This window comes from Lolium rigidum, chromosome 7, assembly GCF_022539505.1.
Source record: "Lolium rigidum isolate FL_2022 chromosome 7, APGP_CSIRO_Lrig_0.1, whole genome shotgun sequence".
NCBI lineage: Eukaryota > Viridiplantae > Streptophyta > Magnoliopsida > Poales > Poaceae > Lolium > Lolium rigidum.
The window spans coordinates 65,626,276-65,653,338 of NC_061514.1; the positions used below are offsets into that span (position 1 = coordinate 65,626,276).

General features: G+C 43.8%; 3 protein-coding genes across 3 annotated transcripts; all 3 read right to left on the reverse strand.

Annotated features, from left to right (window-relative positions):
- Positions 1–2,019: 2,019 nt before the first annotated feature.
- LOC124671468 lies at positions 2,020–6,595 on the reverse strand. Its single transcript, XM_047207836.1, has 4 exons — positions 6,477–6,595; positions 5,812–6,367; positions 5,449–5,656; positions 2,020–2,860 (listed from the first exon to the last, which is right to left on the reverse strand). Exons 1-4 carry the CDS (start codon positions 6,593–6,595, stop codon positions 2,385–2,387), a joined length of 1,359 nt encoding a protein of 452 aa, XP_047063792.1. The 3' UTR covers positions 2,020–2,384.
- Positions 6,596–12,155: 5,560 nt separating this feature from the next.
- LOC124671469 (dehydration-responsive element-binding protein 1E-like) lies at positions 12,156–18,783 on the reverse strand. Its single transcript, XM_047207837.1, has 4 exons — positions 18,773–18,783; positions 17,787–17,955; positions 15,676–16,141; positions 12,156–12,580 (listed from the first exon to the last, which is right to left on the reverse strand). The coding sequence occupies exons 1-4, from the start codon at positions 18,781–18,783 to the stop codon at positions 12,327–12,329; spliced, it is 900 nt and encodes a 299-aa protein (XP_047063793.1). The 3' UTR covers positions 12,156–12,326.
- Positions 18,784–23,426: 4,643 nt separating this feature from the next.
- Positions 23,427–24,696, reverse strand: LOC124675338 (ethylene-responsive transcription factor ERF025-like). Its single transcript, XM_047211409.1, has one exon. It carries the CDS (start codon positions 24,508–24,510, stop codon positions 23,938–23,940), a length of 573 nt encoding a protein of 190 aa, XP_047067365.1. The 5' UTR covers positions 24,511–24,696; the 3' UTR covers positions 23,427–23,937.
- Between the last annotated feature and the right edge of the window lie 2,367 nt (positions 24,697–27,063).

Below are 27,063 nucleotides of genomic sequence, written 5' to 3' on the forward strand. Positions count from 1 at the left end.
TCTTCTTTTGTGATGCATGTCGGCATGATCTCGGTGTACTGGGGCAACAGCGGAGGCACGTCCCTTCGACACGAGGACGGCGAGCCTCGAGAGCTCTTCCTCGGTCATGTTGTTCGACAACTGGAACTCTCGGCCCTCCTCCGTGGCCATCTGCCAGTCATAGAATACGGTGGTGATGATGTCGTCGCTATCGTCCTTGGCCTCCTCGTTGTAGTAGGCCAGCGCGGCGTCGTCCTGGGCATGCGCCGGAGCTGACGGCTGGCGTGATCGACGAGGCGCAACAAGGTGTGGGGGCGACAGAGGAGGACAGTACGGGTAGTCCCGGTCACCGAGGAATCTCACTTTCCTCCTGTTGTTCGTCTCGATCCCGCGCCAAGTGTGCCATCGATCGGAGTCGGCGCTGTAGGCTGGGTCGGCGCAGAGGTCCGGTGGTAGGTACCGCTGCCTCTCTGGATCTCGGTTGTTCTCTTCGGCTCGTGTCTAGGCACGAGCAAGACATGCACCTGGAGGTGGCTGAGCCGGTAGGCAGGTGCACGCTCCGCCAGTTGCCGCACGACATCCAGTTGTCATGCATGAGGCGCGCCATGTCGACGGCGAGCGGCACCCTGTTTGGCGAGGCCTCCTTCTTCACACCGTTGCCGGACGCCTCGAAGTCAATTTTCTTATTTCCCATGGTGATGCGACAGCGCGCGGTCGCGGGTGTGGGAGTGAAGGTGGGGTGCGACAGTGGTAGGGAGGTGTGGGCAATGGCTGGGACAATGTCAGACGCCTTTTAAAGACCGCGCAGACGTGGAAGCGAAGACAGCCGAAGCGATGTGGTCGAAATAGGCCTCGCGCTCGCTGCCAGGCGGGCCCGTGGTGGCAGGACACGGTCAAGTGGCGGGACCGCGCAACATCCGTGCCGACGCATCCGAGACGCATATTTGGCCGTGTTTGCGTCTGAGCGGACAACCCTGTCACTACTGCGTTGGGTCCCTGGATAAGGGTGCAGGCGCATATTTCAATTGTTTGCGTCCAGCCGTTGGAGATGTGCCCTAATATTCTGGACAAAACAAGATTTTGGATCGAATGTTTGAATTTAATCAACCGGTGCAACGCACGGGCTTATTTACTAGTTTGATTAAATTTTAGTTCGATCATTAGCATGATGCAATTTAGTCCGTTGATTCTAGGCTTTCATTCGAAAATTTCAGAAATTGAGTGCTCTGCTTTGCAATTGAGAGCTCGGCTGTACTATTTGACGGAATTATATGTGGTGCTTTGCAATTGTCAGTGTTGTGGAATAGCTGGAAGTGGTAAGGGGGTACCTCAAGTTGATATGAGGTTCAGAAATGTGGATGATGCTTGGGCATTTTGGGATGCATATGGGGGTCACACAGGCTAGGCGCGTGGTTTACACTTTGAACTCACCTGGGAAGGAATCTCCTACGGACTAATTGGGAAAGGTTTTTTTAATAGAATCAAGATCTATTATAAAGGTTCTTCAAAAGTATAAAGTATTCTAAACATAATAAGAATTAGATTGAGATCCTAGAACCACCAAACAACTACTACTACTGACACAAGTCGCCACTTGTGTTATGCTCGAGCCTATCTCTCTGGATAGATACTTCTGGGTTTAATTATAGTATTTACTTTCATCTCTTGGTCAATTAGTTAGTTATCGAGGGTCGACCACTTGGCAGCTTCTGGCTTTGGTCCAAAAAGGTCATATCCTACATTATGAGATGAAACAATGTGAGCTTGAACCGTGCAATTGCCAGTGACCCAGTGTCACTAAATGGTTCCAAGAAAATTAAGTGAGAGAGAGATATTTTACAAATTCGTTAAATGGCGTGAACATAACTACTCTATATTCCCTGTATTTTCTCCTCATGTTCTCTTCTTGGACCTAGGTTCTGGTGAGCACTACGCTGTAAGTTTGTGCATATATCGCAGTCCAGTGCTAATTGTTACAGTTAAAATTTGTTTGTGGCAATTTGATATGTGAAAAAGAAGAAAGCAATGAGTGAAATGTAAGTGGGTTCATGGGTTTTGTAAGAATATATACATTCTCACAATTTTCTACAACTAGAACATGATTTTTTCAAACTTCTATATCCCCTTATATACCACAAGATCTATATCCAATGCAACATGTTACTTTCTACTGCATACATTCCCAAATATACAAAGCTTGAACGCCATAAATGTCGTTGTATATTACACTACCGTCGTCGCTGTATCTGGCACATTCTGTTGTGAGATTCTTGTACAGTTAAACATGTCTACAATAGGTGATGGGCTTCGTCTTCAATGATTCAAGTTAAAACAATGTTAAAAGTCGAAGCTGCTACCAATTATTTCCATGTTCCAATTAGATTCCAGAAGTCACCTTCTCATTGTCAGAGGTGAAATAACTCATCAGCTAATTCTTCAACCAAGGATGAGAAGATCGCACGCTCCAAATCAATAGTTACTCGCTTTTGTTCATCTTCTCTTAAGCATCTCCATTGCTCGAGTGACTTAATCTCCGTCTTCACCACTGTCCAGATTGGTTTTAGAGAATAACTTTGCCCATCCAACCATGCTTGTGCTGTCTCCAACACCAACTTCTGTTGACTTGCACCATTTGGTTTTTTCTCATCATGGAAGAAATCTATCAGAAGCTTCTTGACGCAGCGGGTAGACCCCGATGAGCTTTCTTCTAGGAGGTCTAGTAGGCTTTGTGTAGGCGCACCTTCAGAGTCATCCGTAGATTCTATGTCCACGTGGCAATTTATGTCCTCGGTGGTCGTGGTAGCGTCATCCACATCGGATATGTCTAGTTCGGCTAGCTGTTCAAACTGCCGGATTTTCTGAAGCAATTGATTACTTGCTCCTGCATAATAGAAGTATTTAATCAGCCAAGTAGAATGAGCTGCAAAATTAGCATGTATTAGAAAAATCTAGAATTTATGGCGTGATGATTAGTTCATGTTGTTTAGATATTTTATGGAAGGGAATTATTTCTAGATTTAGTTATGGTGTTCCCACTTTGCTGCCAAAATCTAAAGAAGTGGATCAAATCCAACGGTGTAGGCACATTTGTTTGTCTTATGTCTTATTTACAACTTTCACTAAATTAACATGGCTATTGTGGTAGGAGATGAAGAAATTTCAGAATTACTAATTGCTTTTATTAAAGGTGTAAATGGAGTGGTTATTTTGCATTAAATTCTACATGTGTTGCATAGACATAAAAGGAGGGCTCTTTTATTTAAGGTTGATTTTGAAAAGCACATATGCTAAAATAAATTGGAATTTTCTGAAGTCCGTGTTACAAATGAAATGTAAGAAATGGTAAAGGATTGAGAGTGACAAGGTGGCACTAAAATTAAACAACCAAATGGACTTCTTCTTTTTTCAGCCTGTAAAGGTTTCAGACATGGAGACCCACTGCTACATTCTTTTCAATGTTGCTATAGATATTTCAATTGTTTTTGTCAATTATGTGGCTTAATTAAATGGTTGAAGATTTTGTGCATGGTGGTTAGCAGTGTTACATTACGTTGATGATACTATGTTTTATGGTGCGGGATGATTTTGACCGTGCTAGAGCTTGATAATATTTTACGTGAACTTGAGAATATGTAATGTGAGCGGTAAAGCATCAAGCATAGTAAAGTTCTAACTAGGGCCAGACTTTATCGATTTATGAAATGGCTATGATCTATTTATGCCCATCTTGATACTACATGTGACACTTTAATAGCCAGTTTAAATTGTTAATTCCAAGCATATTTTTTTGCGGGAAATTCCAAGTATATACTTATTGAAAGATCACAAGGACCCATTCTTGAAAAAAAAACCACAATGATGACTTCCCGGCAAAAAAAAAAAAGAGTACGTTGACAACCGGTAACACCTAGGGCGATACACTGTAAATGACATAACTTTTACTTATAGAACCCAATAAGTTAGTACACCATCCATTTCCATTCAATGGGTACATTACAAACGTCACCACTTCTAGCTTTGGAACCCAATAAGTAGTGCATCATACGGTCAACCAGTAACAGGTAGGGGTGACACATTATAAATGGCATTTCTTTTGATTTGATTTTAGAACCCAATAAGTTAATTAGCACGTCATCATACATTGGAAGTCCTTAATGCTACTGAATTAGCATATGTCTCTTTTTGAATTACGGAATACTACTAAAGTACATGTACGCAAAGCTAAAGCAAGATTACTCTGGATGAGCACCAGATGGATGGTACGCCTTACATGATCACATCCACTGGCCAGCCGCTATCCAATTGTTAAGGCGATAATCATACGGTATCTCTTTTCCCTATCCCTCTTTTCAAATTGCATTAGAATACGACATGCTTTGTACTTTCCAGATAGTGCATGCTTGCGATCGAGAATCAAGTTGCCCCCAAGCTAACACTTGTTTAATGTGTTCATATACAATTCTCCACGCAACTATTATGCGTTGCCGCTTGGCCATCAACGTCGCGTTCCCCTCTGCTCCTTTTCTTTTCCCGTTGTACACTGATCCTTACTTATTACACTAGTATCCAATAGTTATGTACAGCCGCAATGTCCCTGTGTTGATAGGATACGGGACAGGAATGGGTCACCGGCTATATATTCGTAGCGTGTGGCCAATACGCCAATAAATCGTGTGCATACATCGATTAATTAGGTCAATCAAACTGTACTTGCTCTATTATATTTGTCCCCATATCATTTGTGCCCCCAAAAATACTTTAATTAGCCTGTGGTGTTTAGACTTTAGGCTGGCCATAGTGCTAAGTATCATATAGTAGTATCATGCATATGATACTTGTGTATGATACTATACCTATAGTGGGTAGTATCATGGAGTAGTATCATTGTTATGCTATATTTATTGCTATTTAGAATCTCAATGCAAATTGATGTACAAGATTTGTTTGGCATTTACTTTTCTTGTGATATGTGCTATGATACAAGATCCACCTATGATACTCTAAACTCATCTCTCCTCCTTAATTAGCTGCCACATCAGCATTTTTATGGGACCAATGTGCATGATACTAGCTAAGATACTACCACTATGGCTAGCCTTAGTGGTAAGTACGAACCAAAATCGACTACGAGATGGCAGCAGCTCGTACGATTACACGCAGGAGGAAAGAGACACCGTGGCAGAAAATGCTCTGTTACAAACGTGAGCGAGCGAGCCTGCTAGCGTTGCGCCTGTCGGGAGACAGTATCTAAAATGATTTTACAGTGATGTTAGTGCGCGAACGAGTCATCTAAAAGCAGCTAATGAACCTGACTTTAGCCGTGTTAATTAATGGAAAAGCTAGGAGCGAGGGTACTTTGTAATTTACAGGTAGTAGTTAGTTAACGTACTAGCGTGCACTAACTGGGTTCAAGTCAACAGAGAATTCACTTCAGAACGAAGCGAAATGAGTGCGAAATGAAAGACTTACTTCGAATGTTGGCTATGCTTCGCTGGAACGTCGGCGACGCCGTCTCGTCCTCTCCGCCGTCGTTGCCCTCGCCGCCACCACCGCCGTTCTCGTCTTCGTCGCCGTCGTCTTCGTCCTGGCTGAGGAAATCCATCACGGAAACTGGGCTCAGGCGCTGCTTCCGTTCTTGCTCCTGATCCAGGTGGCGCGTTGCCTTGATTTTCGCAACCTGTTGTTGTCGATCGCCGAAAGAGGAATCGCGCGATCAGTTGCAAAACAGGATGAGCTAAGGCCTGGCAGAAAACTAGAAAAGCTTCTGTGGAACCGATCGAGACGTACGTGGGGTGAATTGACTGAATTCTCAAGAAAAGAGTGCAATCTTACCTCTGTTTCATGGTTACGACGGCCGGCGCCACCCGACAGGACACGCTCCCAGCTCCGTCGCCGCGATGACTTTGCCGACGCCTGACTATCCCTCCTTCCGCTCGAGGTAGTCGACGCCGAGCAGCTGCGCGACCTCCTGTCCACCACCTCGTCTCCCATCGGCTTCTTCCAAAAGCCCATTCGCGGCCTCCTCGGGGAATTCCCGGAGAGCGCCACCTCCCTTCCCGACGGCAGCCGGAACAGCGCGGCCCTCACTGCGGCGGATACCCTCGAGATGACGTCGCCGTTGCGCCGTGTGGCCACCAGGTGGCGCGGGTAGCACCCGAAGCCGTCGCGGGAGAGCTCGGCGATGAACTCCAGCTCGAGCCACTCCTTCAGCATCAGCGCCGGCGTCGGCCTCGCCTCCAGCTCCATGGCTGGCACCTTCACTTTCTTGCACGGCTGCCGAACTGAGCTGCACCGTGATAAGAATGTGATGTTCTGGTAGCCTGTGCCCCGGAGAAGCAGAGGAGACGGGAACTGTGCGACCTTTCGAGCGGGTGGTGACGGGTGAACACTGAACATAAAGCAGAGGAGACGAAGACAGTACAAGTAGTAATAATCTTGTAAATCTGTGGGATTGTGACACGCACGAGGTAGTCAGAGTGGAGTGCTTTGGGTGGTACGTAGGCACGTAATTGTAAATTTTTGTTTGGAAGCTGGAGCTGAGCCACGTCACTAGGTCAGAGATGCAGATGCAGAGGATGTTTGCACTTTGCAGGCTGGGATTCAGAAGCGTGCGCATGGGTTTAGGGAGGGTTGCAGCTACAACTGCCTACATTGGATGCTCATGCCGTTTTCAAGAATTGTTTGTCGTGTTTGACTGGGTTTAGCAAGAGCTTATGTGAGCAGTTTGGATTAAATAACCGTGCATAGTAAACATGTAGTTTGTCCGTAGGCCACTGTCGGCGGAACAGCACAGTTGTCACTTTGTGAGTAGATACTCGACTGGATAGTTCTTTGTTCTCGAGACAAACTTTCGATCCGCTTTATAAATAAAGTCATAAGACAAACCGTTACAAAAGTGATGAGAAAAAATCTCTACAAAACAACTTAAAGATAGAAAAAGAAAACAAAGAGAGCTAAACTTGCCATCAAAGACAAACACCGGGACGAGACCGATTGACCAAGGGGTACCTAAGTCTAGAGCTCCATGGCGACACCCCCAAGAGGGTGACCACACAACACGCCACCGTCTTCGAGGCTGATACGCTCAAGGGTTTTCACTCGGAGCACTAGCGTGAAGAAGGTACCCACAACGACCCCCCTCCCCCAGAGGGCTACGACACCCGCATGCATCGTCGTCGTTGGTGCTAGGCCTTCGGAATTTGGACTGCCCACTGTTCTTGAGCCAAGCCTCCGGACTGTTGTCTATTAGCTGTCTTTTCCAAAGCACCGCCAACAACATGATCCCTCGCTTCCCACTCTTCAGCATCAACATTTCCAAGGACAGAAACCATCACAATCGCCACGCAACTCATCGTGGATTCGCTCGCGTAGTCCACCTTCCGAGGTCGCCGACCCGATATCTAAGATCTCACGTCCTCTTAGTGGAAGCATGAACACGACAAAACAACCAGAGCGGACATATGAAGTCAAGTCCAACAAATTAGCCCTCAGGCAGTGAGGTATGACGAGCACGCAATCGCCCACATGCGCGGCCGCAGTGCACAAAACGGGACGGCCAAGCGGTCACTAGATCTAGGCGTGTTGGCTAGGGGTGGGATTCCCATGTGTACTAGGAACCCATGAAACCACTGGAACAGAAGGGCCCTGCCCCGCCTAGATCGGGCCTAGAAATGGCCCAAGGCATGTGCCATTGCTAGCCAGCACCACCTACCGCAGTCTAAGGACGGAGCCGACCCTAACCTCACCACCACCATCTTCGGGTGGATTCACCGAACACGCACCAGAACATTACCTAGACGAGATCTCAGGCCCATTCGAACATGGTCGGCGCCACCCGCGCCTCATGTGAAACATTTGTCGCGTCTGGGGTTGCCGCCCCCATCTCGGTCACGCCACAAAGCCGCCATGCCGGCACCGAAGTAGCGTCCCCTCACCCAGCACGGTGCCTAAGCCGGCTACCTTGGCCCATACCTAGATTTCCAAGCAAAGGGAAAAACAGAGCCGCGCCGCCGCTACCGGTTGGCCGGAGGCAGCAAGGAGAGGGAGGAGACGAGGGGGCGAGGGTGGATGGCGGCTAGGGTTCCCTCCCCATCGCCCACGGGAGCACTCAAAGGGGGAGAGGTTTTTTTTTCAGGAGGCCAATTTATGCTTGACTAGGTTTTTTTTCTCAGCCGATATTTTTGAGATCTCGCCGGTAACTGGTTTTCTCGGTAACCACCGGTATAAGAGATTACCTTTCGGTATTTACATAAATTTTTGTAATATACTCAAATTTGAAGAGTTTTGGTAAATTCTAGATGAATTTTCAATTTTGTTTGAAAAATCTCGAACGGTATTTGGACCTGTATTTCTGATAACCGGTAATACCGGTGCCCACGGTGTATCTCTTCGAGAATGAGAAAAAAAAAACTTGACTAGGCAGTTGTTACTCCTAGTATATCGCCACCCGCGCCTCATGTGAAACATTTGTCGCGTCTGGGATTGCCGCCCCCATCTCGGTCACGCCACGAAGCCACCATGCCGGCACCGAAGTAGCGTCCCCTCACCCAGCACGGTGCCTAAGCCGGCTACCTTGGCCCATACCTAGATCTCCAAGCAAAGGAAAAAAAAAGAGTCGCGCTGCCGCTACCGGTTGGCCGGAGGCAGCAAGGAGAGGGAGGAGACGAGGGGGCGAGGGTGGGTGGCGGCTAGGGTTCCGTCCCCATCGCCCACGGGAGCTACTCAAAGGGGGAGAGGGTTTTTTTTTTCCAGGAGGCTAATTTATGCTTGACTAGGGTTTTTTTTCTCAGCCGATATTTTTGAGATCTCGCCGATAACTGGTTTGCTCGGTAACCACTGGTATAAGAGATTACCTTTTGGCATTTACATAATTTTTTGTAATATACTCAAATTTGAAGAGTTTTGGCAAATTTTAGATGAATTTTCAAATTTGTTTGGAAAATCTCGAACAGTATTTGGACCGGTATTTCCGATAATTGGTAATACCGGTGCCCACGGAGTAGAGTACAACTTTTTGGAGAATACGACAAAACGCATTGAAGCAGCTAAGCGAGGAACTAAAGAAAAGTTGTTGATGGGAAAGCACTCCTTTCACCGGTGAGACGCACTTTTCTTGGTTGGAGAACATGAATCAAGGCAACGAAATTGAGCCAAGGACTTCCAAAATCTCAACCACATAGCTTGAGACGGGAATGGACCACCTGCGTCTATCCATGCAACTTCGAAGTGAGATTTGAATTCGCCATGGCAGGCTGGCGCCTCCCTGCGTACGCAAAGCGGGAGCGGGCGCATGAGAGTGGAGCTCCGTGCCGGGCCGAGCTGGCTTTCATGTGGCGGCCGAATTGTTTTAGGCCTCGTCGCGTCCATCGGAGCAACCGCGGGGTTCAAAAACCCGCTAGCTGCCTCGTCCCGTCGTCGGGTCGCTCCACCGCTCTACGTGGCCGGCGGCGCTTGGGCAGCAGGGCGCTCGCGTGCGGCCGAAGCGGCGGGCGGGGCATGGAGATCTGCGGCTCGCCAGGCCAGAGGGGGAATGAAACGCCAGAGGTGGTGGCCGGGATGGGTGGCCGCGCACCGCGCGTGGCGGTGGTGGCCGGGACCGGCATCCGACGGCCTCGCCCCGAGGATCCTTTCTTGGCTCGGTTCGGTTCCGCAATGGAACTGTATCGGGATGCTAACCCTAGGTCTGAGATTGGATTTTATGGTCCCAGAGCGTCTCCTTCCTTTAAACTCGAGTTCAAAGTGTTCCGAACAATTGAACTGTTTTTGGCTAGTTCTAGGCAGGTCACGTTAGATCTTGAACTCTCGTCTGAGTCTGTTTTTTTTTTTCTTTCAAAACGAGCTACCCACTTTCACTACTTGTGATAACGGAGTTCATAAAATTGCCTAACAAGAAAAACACAAGGGGACCAGAAAGAGGTCGCCCTTCCATTCGTAGGAAACCCGCCGATAGGAACTCGATATCGAGAACTCACTACGGACAAAAACACACGGACACTTAAGCTCACTACAGAAATTCAGATCAACACAACTTAGGAACAACAAAACGAACAACTTCTATGACAAACTCTAAGGTCCTTCGATCATCAGCATCGCCACATGAGGGGATAACGCCTGTTGTGTAGCCCTTGCCAACTCTATAACTTTCTCGGTGAACCTTCAAGCTCCAGTCCTCACTTTTGTCGCTGTCTCACCATCATAGAGACCTACCCAGTAATTAAGAAACGAACACATTGTAAAAATAACCACCAATTGTATAACTCTCGACTGCTGTGACCGCTAAATCTGCGTCGTCAACCTGACAATTGCATGTAGTGTTGCAATTGCAGCCACAATTTCTCAATTACACATTAAACTTGATGATGTCAACTAACGATGATTAACTTGATACTCGGCCGATCAAGAATTAGTCACGTCCAAAATCAAAAGATCTTAGAGTAAGTCATGTGCCAGCAAGTATTGGTGTTTAACGATCACGAATCAAGCCAAGCCAGATACTATGATGAGACGTCAAAACACTCGATCCCATTACTACCTCGATAAATATAGAATCTTCTTATGAAATACGGAGTAGTATGTACTCAAATTGTTCAAGAGACATGGTCAAAGCTCAAGTTCAAATCCGGACAAAGCTCTATACCACGTGTAGCCACACTATGTTTGCACTTTTGTACTTGATTGGACATATCACTTCTACAATATAATTTTTACGATTTAATGAGTTGATATGTCTGTTATGAATTGTGATCTTCACGAAATTTGAAAGGTAACTTGAACCATTTGCATGAGACAACTTCTCAGATTTTAGATGCATGCGGTTTGATATTATTGATTTGGAGGAGGCGCTCCTTAGCACATGTCGAAGTTTTCCGTTAGGTATTTGTTTGTTTGGTGTGGTTTGTGTGGTTTATTTTTGTACATGTTCTATTATTCTTTACAATGTTCGCTGCAAAGATTGAGTAGTAGGCCATGCAATTTTTCCATTTACCTTCGGTCGACCGACTGCTACTTCTAGTTATTCGTTGGTGTTGCAAAAAAAAAACATTCGTATTATGCTAGTTGCAAGAAGTTGTGCTTTTCTTCGAAATTATAACCAATTTGCTCGAGTGTTGATCCACCAACCACCATCGACATCTTGTTAGTTGTAGATGTATACGTGCTGCTTCACAAGAAAATTGTATGCATGCATACACATGATTGGAACAAGTATTTACCATAGCGGGGCGTCAGTTGGGAGGCCAAGAAAATGCGATGCTCAAAATCTAGGTCTGACCTAGCCAAAAAGTCCGAAAACCCATCTAGCTGACGGGCTGGGCCGCTTCCCATTTCCACGGTTTTGAATACCTAGGACTGTCCATCCATCGAGCCAACATTTTTAGGCCCAAACTCAGGAATTTTGGGCCTAGCCTCGGGCCAGGCTGCCCATGGCTAGGTATGGTATTTGCTAAGCACACATGAGTACACATAGGAAGAACAAAGTTTGGTACATCCCGAAGACATATTGAAATATGATTTTTGAGACTAAAAGAGAAGTTACAAAGCCCAAACCATTTTCTAGATTTTTTTTGCGATTCAACCATTTGCTCTTGATAGTCCTTCTTTATAGTTGTTTTGTATGGACAAGGATTTCAAAACTAGATTATGTGGGTATATGTTTCTATAAAAGGATACTACATTTTGTATTGATAGTATATTTTTTTAGTAGATGCTCCCGGGTGTGTATGCTCCCTCTACTAAAAAATTATATTTCGAAATGTCGAAAAATTTGGACAAATTTTTTTACATGTACATCTTCATAATATACGTGTGTTCGTCAAGTTTCACGAAAAACCAGTATTTTGTGTGGTCTATATAAAAAAGAGAAAGTTTATCTTGTGAAAAGTATTATTTTTAGCACTGAATTTTGTCTTTTTTTACACACGTCACATGATAAGTCGATTTTTTATGAAACGACTTTGTGAGCACGTAGCACGTGAAGATGTACGTGCGAACTTTTAGTTTCAATTTTTTTAAAATTTAAAATGTATGCAAGATGCATTTGGAATATAGAGAGCATATGGACCCATGTTTCCAAAACACCGCTCCCTAGTCCCTAGTCCTATTTTGTAAGAAGTTGTCGCATGGTGATCCTGGACAAATACTGTAACATCTTTATGAAACCTACTCACTGTACCCAAGTTTCCAAGATCTCATCGAGACAAAGCCGAGACTGAAGACGGGAAGTAAATCACTAACCCAATTTTAAGCATTTTTTTTCTGTTGTTTAAGCATGCAATGGCCAAGAGGACCATATATAATAATAAGGCTTATGTATATGCGCGGCGGAGCCAGGTCGTCCTTGACCCGCGCGATCAGTAGATCCACAGGCTGACGTCGCAGTCGTAGGCGTACTCCTCTTCGACCCACGCCGACGGCGGTGGCTGGATGAGCATGCCCTGCGCCATGTCAAGGTACCCCTGCATTTCGAATTCCAATCCGCCCATGACCATGGGGAAGTAAGGGCAGCTGGCGACGAGCTCCTCGCCCCACGAGTCCACCGGCGAAACAACCGCCGCCTCGCTAGCCGCATTGCGCTGCACGGACGGCCCCGGATGGAAGTACAACGCTCAGCCGCTTCCACCGCGGCGCGCCGGCGCACTACGGGAACCAGTCAAGGTGCCGACGGCCAGATCCTGTGCCGGCGGCAAAATATCGGGGCCGTCGGCACAGGACTCGTTCTGGCCAGGCCAGCAGGTCAGCCGTCGGCACAGGTAAACCGTCGGCACATGAAGGTATGTGCCGACGGCAACCGTCGGCACGGTTCGACCGTCGGCATAGCCTCTCCGCACGTGACGGCGAGCTAACAACGTCAGGCCTGTGCCGACGGCAAAGCCGTCGGCATATATTTCAGCCCTGTGCCGACGGCAAAGCCGTCGGCATAGCTATTTTCCATTTTACGACATTAATCTTAAAAAAATCATAACTAAATCATTATAATTCAGAAAAATACAAATAATATATCAAAATTTTCAGAAAAATAAGTTCTATCTTGGAAAAATATCAAACTTGAAATATTTAAAATGAAAAAGATCTTCATGCCCACCGTTTTGAATATAGTTTGAAACGGGCATAAAATATTCGAAAACGATCCAAACAATGTGAAACCTTCGCATGACGTCATATTATGTGTCATAGTTGCAAGGAAAAATTTTAAAATTGGAAAATTGCGAACATCACAAAAAATCCTTCACAAAATGAGCTATCATGTTCAAGGTTTCATGGCATTTAGGTCAAACGACCATGTTATGGATAGAATCGCGGCATAGTTTGTGATAATGTGCCCATATTATGCACACATGTGCATCTTGGGATGTCTTACGATATTGCAGGAGGAAGTTTTCCATTTTATCGCACGAAAAAACCATTTTCCATTTTTGAGGTGCCGAAAACGGGGTGTTTTGTGAAGCAACCACCAAATTAAAGATTGACATTGGTACCAACACATTTTTTAAAAAATACTAGACCAACTAAGATGCAAAATTTCTCAACCGGTGTATCTGAAACCTTTCTGTCCACCCCTCATGAAAAAGACAAATTCCTGCCGAATCGGCAGGAGGCCGACCAGATTTGAACTACAGGTACATGAAATATTGCTCAAGATTTTTTGTAAAAATCATTTTTAGATTCACAACATGCTGTTTCATCAGAGATCCAGTGCAAGTTTGGCGAGCCTCAGCCCCGGGCAAAGGATCTTCATGCCGGACGTTTTGAATATAGTTTGAAACGGGCATAAAAAAATCGAAAACGATCCAAACAATGTGAAACCTTCGCGTGGTGTCATATTATGTGTCATAGTTGCAAGGAAAAATATTAAAGTTGGAAAATTGCGAACATCACAAAAAATCCTTCACAAAATGAGCTATCATGTTCGAGGTTTCATGACATTTAGGTCAAACGACCATGTTATGGATAGAATCGCGGCATAGTTTGTGATAATGTGCCCATATTGTGCACACATGTGCATCTTGGGATGTCTTACGATATTGCAGGAGGAAGTTTTCCATTTTATCGCACGAAAAAACCATTTTCTATTTTTGAGGTGCCGAAAACGGGGTGTTTTGTGAAGCAACCACCAAATTAAAGATTGACATTGGTACCAACACATTTTTAAAAATACTAGACCAACTAAGATGCAAAATTTCTCAACCGGTGTATCTCGAAACCTTTACGTGCACCCCTCATGAAAAAGACAAATTCCTGCCGAATCGGTAGGAGGCCGACCAGATTTGAACTACAGGTACATGAAATATTGCTCAAGATTTTTTTTAAAAATCATTTTTAGATTCACAACATGCTATTTCATCAGAGATCCAGTGCAAGTTTGGTGAGCCTCAGCCCCGGGCAAAGGATCTTCATGCCCACCGTTTTGAATATAGTTTGAAACGGGCATAAAAAAATCGAAAACGATCCAAACAATGTGAAACCTTCGCGTGGTGTCATATTATGTGTCATAGTTACAAGAAAAAATATTAAAGTTGGAAAATTGCGAACATCACAAAAATCCTTCACAAAATGAGCTATCATGTTCGAGGTTTCATGACATTTAGGTCAAACGACAATGTTATGGATAGAATCACGACATAGTTTGTGATAATATGCCCATATTGTGCATACATGTGTATATTGGGATGTCTTACGATATTGCAGGAGGAAGTTTTCCATTTCATCGCACGAAAAAACCATTTTCCATTTTTGAGGTGCCGAAAACGGGGTGTTTTGTGAAGCAACCACCAAATTAAAGTTTCACATTGGTACCAACATATTTTTTTAAAATACTACACCACCTAAGATGAAAAATTTCCCTACCGGTGTATCTGGAACTTTTACGTCCATCCCTCATGAAAAAGACAAATTCCTGCCGAATCGGGAGGAGGCCGGCCCGATTTGAAATACTAGTACATGATCTAATGCTCAAGATTTTTTGGAAAAAATATTTTTAGATTCAAAATATGATATAGATGTCATATTTGGATTCCTCTCATTTTTCTAATCGATTTAGACATATTATTTGTCAAATTTTGATTTAGAGATTTAAAGATATTAATTATTCCATATTAAATAAAAAGAAAAAATAAATCATTTTATTGTCCATTTGAATTCAAGATTAATATACTTATTCTTGTAGTTTATGTAGGTAATTGTTTGGAATTCAAAAAATAATGATGTGCAACATCAAGTAATAAGGGTTAATAGTATTGATATGGTATTATTGTCAACGAGGTGTCATTTCTTTCATGGAATCTAGTCTAAATGGAACCAAGAAGTTAAGCGTGCTAGGGGTGGAGTAGTGTGAGGATGGGTGACTGACCGGGAAGTTTGACCATGAGTGGAATTTGACCTAATATTAAGTGTAGTTAGAGTTAAAATGGTGCATGTGAGAGATTAAAAAAATTGGGATAAAAAAATATGAAAAAAAAAATTGAAATTTTTTTAATTTTTTTTTGAAAAAATTCGAGCCAGAATTACCAAACGGCGTTATTTCTATGCCGACGGCTTTGCCGTCGGCACAGGATGCTGTGCCGACGGCCAGGCTGTGCCGACGGCAACTTTGACTGTGCCGAGGCGTTATTGTGCCGACGGCAAGGTGCCGACGGCTGCCGTCGGCACAAGCCTGTGCCGAAGGCAAAGCAAGCTGTGCCGACGGCCGCCGGCCGTCGGCACCTTGACTGGTTCCCGTAGTGGCACGGCGTATCTCGTCGTGGCTGGGCACCTGCGGCGGCGCCCGGAGCCTGCGCGGCGAGTCGGAGAAGTTGAGGCACGCGCCGCGGCCGCGCAGCGCCAGGGTGGCGACGTCGTGCGCGCGCGCCGCCATGTCGGCGGTGTTGAAGGTGCCGAGCCATATCCTCTGCTTGCCGTGCGGCTCGCGCACCTCGCAGACCCACCGCCCGGGGTTCCTGCTGCGCACCCCCTTGTACACCGGGTGCCTCGTCTCCTTGAACTTGGTCCTCCCGGTCCGCCGCTTCGGCGGCGACGACGACACCGTCATGTACGAGGATGAGTCCTGTTCTCTGGCGCCGCCCACCGGAGACTGCGTTCCCGATGAGGAGTGGTCACTGCCGCAGTACGCCAGTCCATCAGTCCGTTCGAGATGGATTAGGCTTAGTTTGGCAACAAAGTTTTTCCAAAACTGAAGTATTGCAAAACTAAAGTATTTTTTGCAAGGAGAAGAAATACTGCAGTTTCTTGATATCATAGTATTTCTCAGTTTTGGCCAAAACTGCAGACCGTTTGGAAAGTGCTGTTTTACAGTCCCTCTGAGGCTAAAACCGATTGTTACCTTGATGTATGATCTCTTTCATGATAGATGCGTGCATGTCTATTGCATGGATGATCACTTTGACCTATACTGACATAGTGTTACGTCCTATGCATGGTTGTTGCATGGCACCGGAGTCAGGCTGTTGAGCTGCTCCCTGTCTGAGACAATGAACGCAGACCCCCACCACCAAAGTCCCACGGGGCCACGTTGAGCAGCTCGGGGACGCGGCCGCCCCTGCCTCGTCGAGATATCTCTGTTGTCTGACTTGGTTTGAGTTTACTGAGTCTGGGAGGGGAAAAGATCCGCGCCGGCGGCGGTTTATATAGCTATGCATTTGATGGGAAAGAACGCGTGCGTTGCGCTGCTGCAAACGCGGTGTGACACGAGGAGCCAGCGGGGGTGAAGTGAAGGGCGGGGTAGTTGCACTTGGCTGTCAGACCAGCTAGAGGCTGCACGGATGGAAGCGAAGCGATGGTGACGCGCAGGCCTATGGGGCCTTTTCGCTTGTTCCTATAAGACCGCCGAAGCTCTTTTGGGCTGATATTTGATGGGTTGGCCCATTAGGGAGGTGGAACTTTGGGTTTTCCATTTTTAGTTCCGGTTGGTTTTTGCTTGTTTCTGCCGGTTTTCGTCAGTTTCAGCTGGGTTTCTTCTGTTTCATGCTGTTTTAGAGAAATGTTCGATTAAAAAACGTATGATGTATGATTTTAAATCACGTTTGATTTTAAAACTGTTTTTTATGTTCAGTTCTGAAAAATGTTCGCATTTAAAAAACATTCAGATTTTTAAAATACTTAAGCTTTTAAAAATGTTTGAATATTGAAAAATATTTTTATTTAAATAATATTTGATATTTTGAAAATGTTCAGATTTTGAAAATTCTTCAGATTTGTAAAGTTCTTCAAATTTGGAAAAATATTATGTTTTTGATAATTGTTCGGTTTTAAAATGTTCAGCTTTTCAAAAAGATTCAAAAAAAATTTGAGCACCTCAAACTTCAAACAATAACGAAGAAATAGTCGAAGAAAACAAAGGGAAAGAGTTAACTGCCGAAAGGTACATGGGCCAAGCCTTTATCTCACTCGGACGATTTCCTTGTGCGTCCCCGATGGCTTGCGCCGTATAAGGCGGTGGAAAGGAGCCATGGGCCTTCTCTAATGTCTATGGCTGGCGCAGTGGGCTCGACAAGTTGAGATGTGTATTTTGGGATGGATTTCTACTTTAGTAATTTCTAGACTGGAATTACCAGAGGCCTTGTTGTTACCGTTATAGGTGCATAGTCGATCTACCGAGAACTATGCAATCACAACACATGACAACGGATTTGTTAAGCATTCTTTGAAATATTAAATGACTCTGTACAAGCATTATTAAAAGAGAATGGAACACCCTTGCAAAAGATTAGTTAGAGGTTTTGATATTTTAGAGAAGTCTTTAATAAATCTTCTATAAAAACATGCATGTCAAAGAAATCTTCTATAAAAACATGCATGTCAAAGAAATCTTCTTATACCTTTAATATCTTTGGGTATGGTAGCGTCTCTATAGCTTTTATTTTAGCACGGCCTACTTCAGTTTCTCTTCCTGAAACTCTGTGTCCAAAAACAACACCTTCTGTAACCATGAAGTGGCACTTCTCCCTATTTATAAATAAATGTTCGTCCTCACATCTATGTAGAACTCTGTTAAGGTTGAACAAGCAGTTATACCTAGCTGAAAATATCCCGTGCAACCATCTCTAGACGGTTGCATCCATAGTCCATATGCACACACTGCACCTCCGATAGAAGGTAGGACCACTCGTGGATCCAATGAGTAGCCATACGAATAACCTACATAAAATTAAAATTTCTTTCTATGTTAAAAACTAAATCATTTCTACAGTTTCACAAAGCCCAAACAAAAGCACACGTACCTACTCGAATACGCGCTTTAGTCAATTTGTCCACCCCATTTAGAACATATTCCGTCCCATTAGCTAGTGGTGCAATATCAAAAGTAAAATAGACCACTCTCCGAAACTAATCATGTCATCGAACAATCAAAGAATAAATGATTGATAGACTCCTGTGAGTCAAACAACATTTCGTAAAACCATTCCAGTTACGTTTTGCTAGGTTATCATTTGTTAAAATAACTTTTTGATGAAGGAACACATGAAAATCTTTATCTTCAATGGAACCTTGAGCTTCCAAATACATTTTTGAAGAAAAATAGTATGTCCATTTAACAAGTCTACATAATAAGATTTGACTGGAGTAAGAGACCAAACAAACTTATCTTGACCATTTGTTAAAGTTACTGCCATAAGTCTTCTAACTAAAAGTATCCATGTCTCCCAATTATCACTAGATAATACTCGTCTAACTCCATGTTCAAGGGAGCGCCTGATAAAACGTCATGTACCAAAACATTTTTCCGGCGCACAACATTATAAAGATTGGGATATTGTTGAGCTAGTGGCGTATCACCTAGCCAAGAGTCTTCCCAAAATCTTACCTTTTGTCCATTTCCCACTTTAAAAGACCCTCTGTCCAAGAAGTCACTTTTGACCTTCATTAGACCCTTCCAAAGTTCCTGCCAAACCCCTTCCTTGTGCATCAATTTAGACAACCATTTACTTAATAGGCACTTATTTTTAATGTCTAGTACCTCAACACCTAGCCCGCCTTAATCCTTAGGTCTACAGATAATATTCCATCTCGTCAATCTATATCTTCGCTTTGATTTATCACTTTTCTAGAAGAAGCGTGACCTAAAAAAAACTAGTCTTTTCCTTACCCCTATAGGAATTTCTAAGAAAGACAACATGAACATAGGAAGACTCGTAAGAACCGAGTTAATGAGTATAGAATGTCTCCGTATGAGAGAAGCTTACCCTAACATCATCCCAATTTTTTCTCGAAATGGTTTTCCACCGGGTTCCATTCTTTATTTAGAAGATTTCTATAATGTATTGGGGTTCCAATATAGCGAAAGGGAAGATCACCAGCCGTACAACCGAAAATATGTTTGTATTGTTCCTTATCATCTTTCGCTTTACCAAAACAGAATATTTCAGTCTTATGGTAGTTTCTGTTGAGCCCAAAGAGTTGCTCAAAGATGCACAAAATTAGTTTCATGTTCACAACCTTCTCTAGGTCGTGTTCCATGAATAGGATTGTATGATCCGCATATTGCAAAATCGAGATACCCTCGCCAACTAAATGAGGAACCAAACCTCCTACTTGCCCGTCCTCCTTTGTGCATGCAATAAGGGTTGCCAACATATCAGCCACAATATTGAATAACATCGGAGAAAGAGGATCACCGTGTCTAAGACCTTTTTTAGTTTGAAAATAATGACCAATGTCATCATTGACCCGAACCCCGACAGATCCTCCTTGAACAAAATCTGCAATGAGTTTACACCATTCTTGTGCAAAGCCTTTCATCCGCAAAGTTTGTTGAAGGAAATGCCAATTTACTTTATCATAGGCTTTCTCAAAATCGATCTTAAACAAAACATCATCTATTTTCTTTCTATGAAGTTCATGGATAGTTTCATGCAAAACCACTACAACCTCTAGGATATGACGGTCCGACATAAATGTTGTTTGAGTAGGTCCTATTTCTTTAGGAGCAATTCCAATTATCCGGTTCGTTCCCACTTTCATGAAGATTTTGTAAATCACATTGAGCAAGCAAATGGGTAGATATTACTGGATTTGGACCACATTTTCTTTTTTGGAAGCATTGTTATGACCCCAAAATTAAGTTTATACAACTGCAACTCCCCTTGTTGTAGTTGTACACACAATGCCATTAAATCACGCTTGATGATCTCCCAAAATGTTTTGTAAAATTCGGCTGCCAACCTGTATGGTCCCGATGCTTTATTATGGTCTATTTGTTATATTGCATCAAACACTTCTTCTCACTGAAGACAGCCGTGAGTATATTATTCTCGATATCCGAAATTTGTGGTATATCAGATGCGATGTCCTCCCTCATAGAGAAATTATTTTTGGTCGGCTCCCCAAATAATTTCTTATAAAATTTGGTAATATAAACTTTCAGACATTCTTGACCAAGTATAGTCCTCTCGTCTTGCTCTAACTGAAATATTTTCTTTTTCGGTGCTTTTCATTTGCAATTAGGTGAAAATACTTCATATTGTTTCCCCCTCTTGCACATGCTATACTTTTGCTCGTTGTGCCCAATTATATTCTTCATCTCTTCTTCGCATTTTTAAGCTCATCCCGTTCGGGTGTAATTAAAGGATACGACTAAGCTGTAATATCCAACCTATCAAAGATGGATATTCATCTTTTTTTTTTCCTTCTTATAGACTCCGCTCCTATTTTGAGCCCATCCCCTTACGAATCGCCAAATGTGTCTGATTTTATTTTGCCAAATCTCTATTGGGTCATGCCCCTTAACATAAGCATTCCATTCTTTTGGGATCACCTTGTAAAAACCATCGTCACGTAAGCAGGATAGTTCAAAAGAGAAACGAGGCGTATTACCCAGGTGAGCTCGATCAATTGTCTTTGAGATGATATTAAAGCTGAGTCGTGTCCTTTGATGTTTCCAGATCTACTAGTAGTGAAGGAAAGTTTATTTATCTTTTGGGCGTGGAAAATAATTCATCCAATAAGGTAAGACAGATAGAGAGGAAGAGCGTGCGTGCGCGCAGCGATCTGAAGCCGGCGATGAATATATAGTCTCACATAGTCATCTACTCCTCCAAATCCGCATACAAGGCTTAATTTCTTGCCCGCTAGTGCCAAGGTTTGGAAGATCTGGGGCCCTCCCAAAATGAAGTTTTTGCGTGGCTTGCCATCCAAAAAAAGCTTTGGACTGATAGTTTTTCTTTTTGAGCTGTGGACTGATAGTTGTTCGGGGCCTCCCAAGGTTTGGCCTTCTCTTCCATCGACCTCCAAGCTTGGCCAACGGTATCAATCCATAGAATGTAGGAGACCATGACTAAACACAAGGACCTGGCCTCCATTTCCCTCCTCTTCCCTTGAGAAATTTGGAGCAAGAGAAGCGGGCGGGTCTTCAAAAAAACAAGCAAGCCTCTCTTCCGGCCGGTCATTTTATAAAAGATTAAGGAGTTGAGGCCTTGGTGTTGGCGGGCGCTAATGGAATGTGTATTTTGCTGGAAGAGTAGGCCTTTAGCAAGTTGTAATCTCTTACTTTCTTGTAAAGCTTGTATCCTAATCAATGGAATAGACCAAATCTTTTGCTTGTCCTTGCTGAAAAAAAAAGAAGAAGACGACTAGTCTCGAGGTTTGGGTGCCATGATCGGAGCCTAGAGATCCCAGATCGGCAGTCCAGCAGAGACAGATGCTCGGCGGGGCACACGAATCGTACGGACGGCCGTGTATATACGTCGGCGACAAAATGATATCGTCCCACCCAGCGCCGCCGTGCGCGTCGCCTTGCGGTTGCATAGTTGTAGAAGACGATCCAATGGGATCCCGGCGCGCCAGGCGATCCGTACGGGCGTAGGGCCGTGCCTGCGAGCTGATTCCCGCTTTTGGTGCGCGCGCAGGAGCTCAGGCAGCGCTTGGGCCACCGGCGAGCCGCTGCACCTGCCCAAGAACCCATGCTGCTGCATAGAGGTGGGTCACGCCGGAGCCTTGGTTTGTCGTCTCGTCGGAACTCCACTCATGTTTGCCACATACGCCTACAGGCTGGGGCTGGACACGTGTTGCTTCAGGGGGTGCGCAACTCGGTGTTTCCTGTGATTTACGGAGTTGTAGTAATTTTTGGCCGTTATTTTTCTATTTACTAATGTGTAAATGGCACATGAACTATTGGTTTTCCTTTTCTAGTAAGCCTTGTGCTGTTTGTGCTCCTTCTAGGCTGAACCAACCTGTGATTGGATGGTTAGGAGGATAGTAGCACCCCCCGCCCAACATAGTTCAAATCCCAGATTTGACACTTTGATGTCTTATAAAGGTGGAATATTCTTTAGTGGGAGGCGACGTTTCCGTCGATAGCGATGTGCATGTGGTGACTTCGTCAATCTCAAGACCCGCCGAATCAGTTCTTCAACGCAGTCTCTTGGATGTGCTCATAGGGGTAGGGTGTGCGTGTGTGCGTTCATAGGGGTGAGTGGGTAAACGTATGTATGAGCGTCTTTGATTGTACTGTGTTTCAAAAAAAAGATTGCAAGATTGAGAAACATAGGAAAAAGAAAAACACAACATTTTTGTGGGTTTATCGCACCAAACAAAAAGATAATTGCAAGAGAACCATATGGCTACGCGAATAGTCGTTTCGATCGAACATAAAATATGTAGGAAAAATGGGTAGACCCTACACAATGAGTCTTAATTATCACTCCCTTGGTGCGTGTTCAAATTTTCTATAAAACTGAGATCTTAAAATCCAAACATAAGAACTGAGGCAACAACATTCCTTTGATACAAAGGCATATAAATTTGGAAAAAAACTTAGGATTTAATAATGTGAAATCCTATGAAACTCCTGTAATGTGGAAAAATAGCTAAGTACGGTAAAAGCAAAGGATTTTCTAGTTATAAACACATGAAAAGTCTATTGCAAAGTGGAGGATATGGACATCTGGCCTGCGTTCATTTTCTTGTAGAAAAGTGTTGATCTTAAGAATATTTTTGTTTTTGTGAGGGAATCTTACGGATATTTGTGGAAGAGTTTTTATTTTTTTCGATAAAGTTTTTATTTTTTTGGATATTTGTGGAAACGTTTTTTATGCAGAAAAGGTAGTTATTTGTTCGGTTCAGGCAAGCTATGAAGAATTGTGCGCCGCAAAATTGTTAGTTTATGGTGCTAAAACCTATCATAGTCTCTGTCATATAAATTATGATTGCTCGAATAATAAGGTACTGCCAATGTTTTAACGAGCTAAAATAATAATGTACATTTATTTATAATATAACAATGTATGCACATCATTAGAGCGGAAGATTCATTGAGAGTGCTAATTTTGGCATGTAACTTTTGTAAGTTTTTAACCGTCAAAATTACATATACACTTTGCTGATTACAGAACATCAAAACATACGTCTACCCAAGTAGTTGTTGTTTTCATCCTTTTCAATCACCAACCACAAAAAGTGGAAAGCCCACGCATCATCCACACACTACACTAAATCTACAAAATAGGCATCAACAACCAGTGTTTAGAAAAGGGGAAAGGTGGAGCGATGCACTGTGCGCACATCCTATAGCCAATCCACCCCCAGAATATATATTACTATCATTTTCAACATTCAGTACAAACTTACACAACTATATCCACATAAACAGTGCATACATGCCTCCCTCCCCCTGACCTACTTGACATTTTAAGCAAGTATCGCCCAGAAGCTAGCTTCATATGCTGCTACGGTCGGATACTGCAAAGAGAGCCCAAGACCTCCCTTCTGGCTCTTATCAAACCAGAAGCTCCAAAAACACATCAAATAGAAGGGGAAAAATTAGACAGACATAGGAGAGGAGAGATAGAGGTAGAACATCTGCCATGCGTACGTCACCGATGAGAAAAAACGGGGCTCCACACCGGTATGCGCCTCCTCCTTACCTATCTCCTCAATCCTCATTATTTAGGTTCCATAGTTCAGTATAGTAGTCCTGTCGCAGCAATAGCAGTTGTAGCATTAATTAAGGCAGCAGGATGATCGATGATGGAGCTATGGGTCACGGTAGCTCCAGAGGCTGAGGCTCTCCCCGGCATCGGAAGGGTCAGGCGATCCATCGGAGGAGTCGGGGCTGAGCCTCGGTGGGCTCATCATCATCCCAGCTGCCATGTTGCGCAGGAACTGTGGCGTCTCGAACAGCGCCTCCTCATCCAGGAAGTACTGGTCGAACCCAATACCCGCCTGGTCCTGCTGCGCCCCGCCGCCCGCCGACGATGCGGCGGCGCTGCTGCTCCCGCCGAACTGCTGCTGCGCGGGAGCAATGCCAATGCCGGCAGAGCAATCGTGCTGCAACGAGGTGGCAGCAGCGGCGGCCGCCGCGCGGATGTCCTCGGCGGAGGTGGACGCCGGAGCGGGGCGAGTGGCGGCGATGGCCGGGAAGTTGAGCGCGGCGTCTGGCCCGCGGAGGGCGAGGGCGGCCACGTCGTACGCCACGGCGGCCATCTCGGCCGTCGGGAAGGTCCCGAGCCAGATGCGGCGCGCCTTGCGAGGTTCGCGGATCTCCGAGACCCACTTCCCGCACCGGCTCCGGATGCCGCGGTAGAAGGGGTGCTTCCCCGTCGACATTGTTCGATCAGCGAGCTAGGGTAATGGCGGCTCTAGCTAGCTAGCTGCACTGGCTAGCTTATACTATAGTTATAATCGCTATGAAGCATAAACAGCTATCGATCGAAGGACTGCGTTGGTGGGGGTCAGTGGGGGACTGTGTGAGTGTCCGGCGGCGGCGCGCATCCAGTTCGTCCATAAATGCACGAGGAGGAAGTCGGCTATATAAGGGGGAGACCAGGCAAAGAATAGGGCGGGAAGCGCGCGTGAGGGACGCCATGGCCTGCGTTCGCTCTCGATGAGCTGGTGCCCGGGAAGCAAACAACTATAAGGTAAGTTTGGGAAAGAATCACGTCGCTTTCGGGCTTTCTAATCATGGAACGATGTGTAGCTTTCATTTTTTTTTTCGCCTTCTGTTTTTCTTCAGACGTGGGTGAGAGTTTTTTTTTTGTATCTGTAATGTATAATGTTGTTAGCTCCATGGGTCTACCTCATTAGATATATTTCTTGTTCACATGGAAATATAATTCTTCTCGATCTAGAAATTTTGGCGGATTTGAATCTTCAGAAATTTTTAGCACTCCCTTTTTTTAATACAAGGTTGCTATTCAAAAATAAAATTTTCATGTCTAACGCTAATAAAAAAAATTAGATTTCTATCTCAGGGTCATGGTGCTCATTAATGTGAGTGTTGCACGCAGCCATCGAGGGGACGTCAGATGCAACATATACGATTAACCAACAACATAGGTTTATTTCACATAATTAATCGTGTTAGTTATTAGTTGACTTTGTTTTCTTGATACCTAAAATATGATTTTGTGAGTCACAAAAAAAAATGAGTTTGTGGCTTTATATACAAGAACAAAGGTAGTATACAGGGTGTATTCGATCTCTAAAACTGAATCCTACATGATGTTTTCTAAGAAATCTTTTGAACTGCGATTTCATAGAAAATTTCAATCAACAAAACCTTATCCAAATAATATTTCGTTTCCTTTTGGTGCAAGGAAACCAATTTTGGTGCAAGTAAAATAATGTATAGTTCAAACAAGTAGGAGATTGCATTCATGTTTTATTTTGTGTTACTCTATTTGTGGAATCGTGCAAGCCAAATAGACCATCAGTATGACCGGAAGGACTCACACTTTTGACAAAATAAATTATCACTTGTGCTCTTATTGTCCTATATTTGTTTTGTCGCTTGGAAATCTTGGAGTTATATACAATCCACCGTGATATGTCCAACTTATGTTGCTATGCATCAGTTAAGGGAATGTACTTTTCTAAGTCAGGTGACCCTTTTTCAAGCTGCAATGTATCCACTTAGACCTCACAATGACAACTTTTCTGATATAGAAATAACGATTCACACTTAAAGTAACATAAATGTGATTAGTTAACTTATCCCATCCGCTAGTTCTATGTCAACCGAGAATTATTTAGTTCTAGATCGACTATGGAACCGTTAAATTCACATCGTGATCCATACACAAGAGAATTGCATGTGAATATGCAAGCGCACATATTTTTCCCCGGCTGCACATAAACTACATATATAGTTAGTCAACCGAGAATTAAGGTGATTCTAAGTTAACACAGAACAAACCGGGTCGTTAATTTACATTTTTACATGTTACTACCTCCATACCAGTTTATTAGGTTATTACGAAGTTCAAGAAAAACATTAACCATTAATTTGATCAACAAAATATGAAATATATGCCACAAAAAGTATACCATTAGATTCATATTCAAACTAACTTTCCAATTGTACACTTTTTATGGTGTATATCTTAGATTTTGTTGATCAAATTATCAGTCAAATTTTTTTCTATATGAGCGGGATAGTAACGTTTGGTTGGAAGGCCCACCAAGATTGCGGAAGCCAAGCAACAAAGACCAAAGAAGGACATGAATGCTGATTATTGAAAATAAAATATGATCAAAACTAATAGAGGACTCATAATTTACGATATACAACACCTGTTATGTGAACATGCTTTATATATTTCTAGTTGTGAAGTTGAATACAAGAGAGTTGAGTCGCTCATCCTTCATGTGCGTAATAAGTATATGTAAAAGGGGAGAAAGCTACCGTCACCAGACCCAGAAGCTTCTGAAAGCATGGACATACATATTTAACACGTCAATTTTTAGATATAACAATGTACTAAGTCAAATAAAACAATGTACTACATAGAGTGTGGTACGCTGGCAAGCCTGGAGCGGCTGACTAGGGGCGCTAGATCTGCTGATGACCACAATGCTTATGGGCATTGGACTGGCTGCTTCCCAATTCTTCTATGGAAACGATGCGTCTTTTTCATGGCGTACTCCGAGAAAAAAGAGTCAGAGCGCCACAACTCATATTTGCGATATTTATTTGTCAAATTTTAATTTGATTTTAATTTTGATTAGATTTTGTTGTTGGTAATTTCTATTTAGTTTCCGAAAGATACTTTCACTTCCTTTGATCTCTTGGATATGCTATCCCCACTGCCCAAAGTTTATACCGGAGAATGCAAATTTGACAATGATAATGCATTCATAATGCTAATCGACAATGTTAGG

Coding starts and splice junctions, on each gene's coding strand:
- LOC124671468 (XM_047207836.1), bottom strand. CDS start 6,595: ATGCGCACGCTTCTGAATCCCAGCCTGCAAAGTGCAAACATCCTCTGC. Junction 6,368..6,476: donor ATTTACAATTACGTGCCTAC/GTACCACCCAAA, acceptor CTTTATGTTCAG/TGTTCACCCGTCACCACCCG. Junction 5,657..5,811: donor GTCGTAACCATGAAACAGAG/GTAAGATTGCAC, acceptor CGACAACAACAG/GTTGCGAAAATCAAGGCAAC.
- LOC124671469 (XM_047207837.1), bottom strand. Junction 16,142..17,786: donor CATACCCAAAGATATTAAAG/GTATAAGAAGAT, acceptor GCAATACTTCAG/TTTTGGAAAAACTTTGTTGC. Junction 12,581..15,675: donor CACTACGGGAACCAGTCAAG/GTGCCGACGGCC, acceptor GAAGCGGCTGAG/CGTTGTACTTCCATCCGGGG.
- LOC124675338 (XM_047211409.1), bottom strand. CDS start 24,510: ATGTCGACGGGGAAGCACCCCTTCTACCGCGGCATCCGGAGCCGGTGC.